Source organism: Coffea eugenioides, chromosome 8, assembly GCF_003713205.1.
Source record: "Coffea eugenioides isolate CCC68of chromosome 8, Ceug_1.0, whole genome shotgun sequence".
Taxonomy (NCBI): Eukaryota; Viridiplantae; Streptophyta; class Magnoliopsida; order Gentianales; family Rubiaceae; genus Coffea; species Coffea eugenioides.
This window is the reverse complement of record NC_040042.1, coordinates 29,680,530-29,688,134: the sequence shown is the minus strand read 5'-3', so window position 1 is coordinate 29,688,134 and position 7,605 is coordinate 29,680,530. Positions and strand designations below refer to the sequence as shown.

Below are 7,605 nucleotides of genomic sequence, written 5' to 3'. Positions count from 1 at the left end.
AAAAAATATAGAACATTCGACCCTAAAATACTACTTAATTTGTATATATCTAACCCAAATTTGACCCTGATTAGATTTGAATAAAAATGTAAAACCCAAACACTAAGGATAACTTTTGGTATCATTAATTATTTTATGTATTCTTATTACCGTCTTCATATGTAAATATGTATTTGCTATGTTAAATAAAAGTTATCTTTAATTAGTTGGCAATATCTAGGCAGACTTAGTCTTTCAAAACAATTGACTATTGTATTCATATAATAGGCAATATCCGAATCTGTGCTTTTACCTTGCAGCCGCGGACAACATGTTAACGTTGCATCTCCACGCGCGATTCCACGGCTTAACGTCTCCGTTTGCAATCCATCCACATGCAACACGTGTCGGCCTTTGGAGGCCTTCCTACCATAGGCACGGTCAACGCGTTCCTACCATAAAGGTAATTATGGTTCCCAGTGCTGTCAAATAACCCATCACCATCAGGCTTTAAGACCGCATCAATAATGAAGACTTGCCCGCTTTTTCTGGTATTGCTCTTCGACAGTTTTTCAATATTTTCACACAATCTTCATCACCCCAATCATGCATTATCCACTGCATTGATGAAGAAAATGGCTCGAATGGTACAAGTAGATAAATTCTGATAATCTGAATTCTCAATAATGATTTCCTAATTACTCTTCTCGGCCACAAATGGTGCAAGTAGATAAAGTCAGTTAATATGAGAAACTTTTAAACCTTTTGGTCTGGAGATAATGAGCAGCTCGATAATAATTATGATCTGTTATACGCTGTTTCTATATGACTGAATTAAAGATCATGTAAATGAAGCAATCCTGCCACTTTTTATGCGATTCTATAATTTTAGTATTCCTGGAAATCCTACAAATATTTCTCGCAATCTTTCCTGAAGATTAATACAAGAATTAATGATGGTTTCCTATCATTTTGTATCGTCTCTCTGAATAAGTGGAACTGGCGTTCTGCCATTGCTTCAATTTGGGCCATGCTGGTTCTTCTGCTGTTTCGGAGGGCTACTAATTTGAGCCCATTTCGTAGCTTGCGTAGATCTGCTGCTTGGAAACCACTTACCCATTTCAGATTTGTTAGCACGAAAAATTACGCTCACGGTAGAAGCAATTTTAGCACATATAAAAAATATGTAGGAAGAGAAAGAAAATAAACGCACAAATAAATACTGAATAATTTATTAACCTAAAATTCAACAATAACAATATTAAGTCGTAACTTTCGCTCAAGACAATTCATAATTCTTAACTATGAGACTTTTTCTCAAACCTGTTTTTCAAGACTAATAACGTACTACCAGTCTAGTACGTTATTCTTCAAGTAATAACGTACTAGACTAGTAGTATTTATAGACTAGCAAAACTTTCTAAATAAATACAATTATAAACTAAAACTTACTGGAAAATTGATTTGAGATTTTCTAAACTGATATGGAAACTAAACAAGCAAGACACCAAAAAAAAATTATGAAACTAAATACTAAAATAGTTTGGTTTAATTTGCTCCATTGACGCTACCCTTAAACCATACTCTTGATATTGAAGCAGGTCCAGTTCCATCTCGGGTAACAATTTCTATGCAAATCTCTATTGCGATATAGCTGACATGCAACTTCATCTTATTGTCGGTTATTAATTTCATCTTTACACGTGACAATGAACAAAATTTGTACTTCTCGAACAATTTCTTCGCTTGATCAGCCTTGTCAAAAAATTCAACTATATTCACCCATTTTTCATTAGATACTCCATAATTTAATTCATCTATGTCACTAATAAAATCTCCCAAAACCAGAAAATCATAATTTCCACCATCAAGATTTTTAACATCACTGTGTTTTTGTGTTAATTGATTCACATTGACAACTGTATTAACCTTAGCAATATCACAATTTTCAACTAAATTGTCCACTCCACAATTATTCTCAACAAATTCAACTATTAGATTTTTCTCCTTTAAATAATTCATCAACTCCCACAAAATCAAGTTTTTGTATATCACCACGATCTTTAGGTACATCTTTAATTTCTTCAATGATTTTACTTTCTTTCTAAAACCAAATGTGAGATTTCTTTTTGAACTGTAAATTTTTCATCTACATGTGCACCCACAATTTTTGCAATTTCTTCTTTCTTTGATTCATTAAAAAATTCTTTTTCTTCAATCACCCCAAACAAAGTATACAAATCATAATTTTCAACCATATAAAAAATTTTAAAAGTTTCTTTATCATCAACAAACACATTCTCTTCCAAATTAACTTCCCATTCCAAACTAATTTTTGACTGATAATTAGATTCATATGGAAATTCTATCATTAAAATATAAAAGAGATCTGACCAAAATCACTAAGGCGATTGAAAAGAGATGATAACCCTTTTATAATACTCTTCAACCATTGATTTTCGCAGCATTTTGAAAAATAATCTGGCCTTCCTTCTTTTAATTTCTTTTGATTGACCATTATTTAAATTGATCTCAAGAAATTCACCTAAACCACACTTTTTAAGATATTTGTGCATTATTTTTTACCATTCAGATCTTTCTTTATCACCACTAAGTGTGCGTAAAACTTTTAATTTTTTACCATTGACAAATTCTCTCTCCATGGCAAACCAAAATAATTTACGTATCTTGACAAATATTTTTGTCTTCCCTGCTTGAATTTCTTGGCCTCCCTAGTTTCAGGTTTGATCAAAATTCACTATGACAACCGACAATTTGGCAGGATTTTTTTTTCTGATTACTGCACGATATCAACAATCATGACAAAATCCCTACCTCTATCCAATTAGGGTTTTTCCCTAATTCCAATCAATGAAGGAGTACTCTAAGACCAACGCTTGTGGTCCAAATTTTCAATATATGGGTACTCTACCACAAATTCTGTACTCTTCTATGGCACAAGTTTTTCTATCAAAAACTTTGTATAAACTCTATAAACTCTCCGGGCACTATAGACACCCAAAAATCAAAATTTTGAAACTAGGGCTCTAATATCACTTATTAGCAAGAAAAATTACGTGCATAGATGGAGCAATTTTAGCACATATAAAAAATATGTGGGAAGAGAAGGAGAATAAACACATAAATAAATACTAAATAATTTATTAACCCAAAATTTAACAATAACAATGTTAAGTCGTAGTCTTTCGCTCACGACAACTCATAAACCTCAACTATGAGACTTTCTTTCAAATCTAGTTTTCAAAACTCAACTCAACTCTCCAAAATTCAACTCGACTTTTCAAGTAATAACCTGTTAAGTTGTTAGTATTTATAGATTGACAAAACTTTCTAAAATAAATACAATTATAAACCAAAACTTATTTGAAAACTAATTTGAGATTTGCTAAATTGATATGGAAACTAAACACACAAGACACCAAAAAGAATTAGGAAACTAAATATTAAAATAGTTTGGTTTAATTTCCTTCAACATTACTATGGCACGATATACAACTTTTCTAAAATTATACAATATGAAAATGAATGACTACTCATGACGACCTTTAAACGGGACAGTATTACAACAACAGGTAAAAAAGAAGACATGTCAAGATTGAAGTAAAAGACTAAATCAAGATAGATTATTACAATTTGGCAGCCAAATTTCATGAAATATCTTGCACATTCCCTCTGGAAGCTACTAAGACTGTACTTTACATAAATGATAAGAGATCCAATGTGCAACTCTGATAGTTATAATATCATTCTGGATAGGCCTCTATGATGGAAAAGCAAGCTGGAATTTCAGTAATCTTGTAACGTGGGAAGCCTCCTTTATCTAAAAGTTTTTTCCATTCAGGTTCAGTCCTCTCCTTACCACCGGAGCTGTGAGCAATCATTAGCAAGTCAAGTATCATCCCAATGCTGTCAAATAACCCATCACCGTCAGGCTTTAAAACCACTTCAACAATGAAGACCTTTCCTGTTTTTTCTGGTATTGCTCTTCGACAGTTTTTCAATATTTTCACACAATCTTCATCACACCAATCATGCATTATCCACTGCATTGATGAAGAAAATGGCGCAAAAGAGAAATTACACATTGAATTAGTTAAAATCTTAAATTGACAAGAGGCAGAACAAATCATGGTTGTCTGAGGGTAGAAAGAAAATACTCACAATTAGCAATTGGCAATTCCAATTGCTGGAGAAAATATAGACACTATCAGTAGTGTGATTTAGACACTATAACTATAATGCATATACCACAAATGCAATACAGATACTAATATAACAATTCTGTATATTGAAATGTATACCCTAGACTCCTTCCACAATGTCAAAACTTTCTCGAGTTCTCAATCTTTTTGACAATGGTGGAATCACCACCGTGAACAACTTCAACAATTGCTTAGTTGCTAAAGCACCCAATATGCACGAAAGCAGAGAGCAAGGTTTTAAAACCCATACCAGACTAGATGGTCAAACGGGTTAAATCATCGAGTGGTTTGCTTTTTGGTCAGATTAGACTCTCAAACCGGTACTATATTTTATAACTCGGATGAACCAGACAATTCAACAGTTAATCCATCAATCTGGAACGATTTGCAATAAACCAACTGGTAAATTAGCTCCAAATACACATTAAACGATAACTTAGATTTGAATACAACCAATTATCAAAGTAAATTGTCTTCAATAAGGCACAATAAGTACCTTATATATTTATGTCATGCATTAGACTGTCTATTTCCATTTTCTCTACTTTCTAGCAAGTTACACATGACCATTTCTCTCTCTCCAAATTCATATATCAAAATTTTGACAAATGTATAAAAGCATACCAAATTTTTTTTCCCTGAATTTTTTGGGAATATACAATAGTTACTTTTGGGTATTATACCTTCAAAATCAATTCATCGTTGGGTTGTGAAATAAGTATTTTGGACTCTTGGATAATAATAATTTCAAAGATTCAAAATATAAACTAATATCATCATTGAGAGATATACATTGAGGAAATGGTTCCTAGAAGGACCATAGAATTTTCAATCTCTGGATACATCACATATGTAACTTTACCTGTTGGTATGACAAATTTTGGTGTATAATAAGGTAATATCGGTGAATTTTATCCCAAGAATCTGACATTAAATCTAATGGCAGAATCTGGTCAAATAAAATTTTAAAAAAAATACATGCTACCACTTGAAATTATTAAACGGAATCTCGAGAATTTGATCCTTCATGACAATGAAAATTTCACTATTTAATTCACAAGAAAAAACCTCTTTGGCTATGCATGGAAATTCTAATGTGGACTAAGTCTACGCGTTAGAACATCTTCCCAAAAATGTGCCGCTCACATTTGCAGTTCACACAGGACTCACAAACTGTAAGATGGTGCATCCATAGGTCCATTCTATTATGTGCCTTCTCGTATACAGGAAAACCACAAGAGCATATCTTATCTTGGAAGATTTTTGGATGATGGATAGGACGTTTGGATAAGATTTGAATTTATTTTACACCCACCTCCACTAGTACCAATATAATAGTCAAACGTTCTTCCCTTTTTTTTTTTGGTATCATACTTGTAATTTAAATTTAAATTAATCATTGAATAGTGAAATAAGTGTTTTAGACTTTTCGATTATATTAACTTTAATCATTTAAAATTTGAACTCTTATTATCATTAAGAGATAAAATAGGATATTATGTAACATTAGTTGGTTGGTTTTCTCCACCACGTGCTTCACATCCCTCCTTCAAAATTCATTAACTTTAATCATTTAAAATGTGAACTCTTATTATCATTAAGAGATAAAGTAGGACTTTCTGTAACATTAGTTGTTTGGTTTTCGCCACTATGTGCTTTATATCCCTCCTTCAAAATTCAATCTGGGAAATACCTCCAGGCTAGCATTACTTGCCTAGTCAGTCCTTGTAGGAATGAGACTTTGGCCCCTTCCCCCTGAGAATTTAGATATTCTTATATTTCCCCTTCAAATATTAAATGTATTTACATATATCCTTGGAAAAAATTAGACTTTGTCCTCCAAAACTTTTTACAAAAAATGTAAAAGTATTCCTCATCTTTACTAGTTTTGGCCACTCTGCCCTTAAATCCCAACTTCTGGTTCCACCAGTGACTACATTCACGTGCCCTTGCCAAAAGAAAAAAAAATGATAACTTTTTTGTACCCTCAAGAACACAAAGCAAAGAACTTCTAGTGCCCTTGATTAGTCTAGGCTATTTCCACCAATTCTTTTTCAAAAGGAAAATGGTAACTCTACCAAGTCCAAATCAAGTTCTCTACATTATGCAAATATGACCATCAAGGTTAGCAAACAAGAGATATTTTACATTCTAAACTACAATGTCGTAATTTAACTAGGCCCTTCACATGCAAAAATAGAAGTAATTTGTGGGAGTTAAAGGAGAAGTGATAGTTGAGCTCATACTTAAAATTGAATTTTTATTCTTTTTTTCTGCAATCTTGTGGGAAGATAAACACATTGCATTTTGATTGAATATTATCTGACTTGTATTATTTACTATGATGATTTTGTATTGATGCATGCGAGATATAAAAATCTAGTTGAAAAAAGGATGTGTTAAGAAATAATCAAATTAAACTTTTCTATTGTCTCAATCCAACCGCACATCTACGGAATGGCTGAACTAGGCTCAAATCGAAGAACTTTGTTTCAAACTTTGAAGTTCTATGCTTCATGCTATCACCATAAAGGAAGAAAGACATTCAAGTCAGAAACGAGAAAACAAGAAGATTTGGCAGTAAATTTAGCAAATTCTAATACCTTCATGAAGACTGCTTGAGCACTGGGGATGGCATCAAACATGTCACCACCAACATGAGAAACTCCATCATACTTAGGTGCTGTAGCGATAACATGCGGCAAATCAAAGTTGATTCCTTTGATATGTGGATAAACCTTGACAATCTCAGCCATGGTTGCACCAGTCCCACCCCCAACATCCACAAGTGATTCCACACCATCCCAATAAGTACCTTTAAACACTGAAAGAATTGCTTGCATTGTAATCTTCCCAGTACATTCCATCCCATCATTAAAAATCTTGTTGAACTCAGGGTTTTGTGATGCCATATCCCATATCTCTTTTCCATGAGCTTTTTGGAATGCAATGCCGCCCTCTCTTACACAAGTACTCAACTGATGCCATGGACTTAAAAGCCATGGATGGTTCTCCATTAAGATAAAGGGAGTCATGCTCAACTGGTCATTGTTATTTAGTAGCCACCGGGAGGCGGTGGTTAGGCCGTAGAGGGTGGTGGAGGGAGTGTCTCCACCATTTTCCTGTTGAACATCTTCTATGGATTCGAAGATATTGTTGCGGACTAACAACCTCATGATGCGTGCCAGATATGGAAAACTTGGGGACGAAGAGTTGGTGATATTGGAGGAGATTTCGGAGAGGGATAAGGGGCGGCCATGGGAGTGTATAATGTCAGCTATTTGGAGCTCCACAGCACATTTTAAAGCCATGGAGTCTACAAAGGCGAACATTTGTTTCCATATCTGTGCTTGACCGTGAAGAAGTTTTGATGCTGCGTCATGTTTGTCCATGTTCTCTTTGT

At 33.6% G+C, this 7,605-nt stretch overlaps 1 protein-coding gene across 1 annotated transcript; it reads right to left on the bottom strand.

Moving 5' to 3' along the window:
• Positions 1-3,474: 3,474 nt before the first annotated feature.
• LOC113781416 (xanthohumol 4-O-methyltransferase-like) lies at positions 3,475-7,605 on the bottom strand. The gene is made up of 2 exons (XM_027327347.1): positions 6,806-7,605; positions 3,475-4,043 (listed from the first exon to the last, which is right to left on the bottom strand). Exons 1-2 carry the CDS (start codon positions 7,592-7,594, stop codon positions 3,744-3,746), a joined length of 1,089 nt encoding a protein of 362 aa, XP_027183148.1. The 5' UTR covers positions 7,595-7,605; the 3' UTR covers positions 3,475-3,743.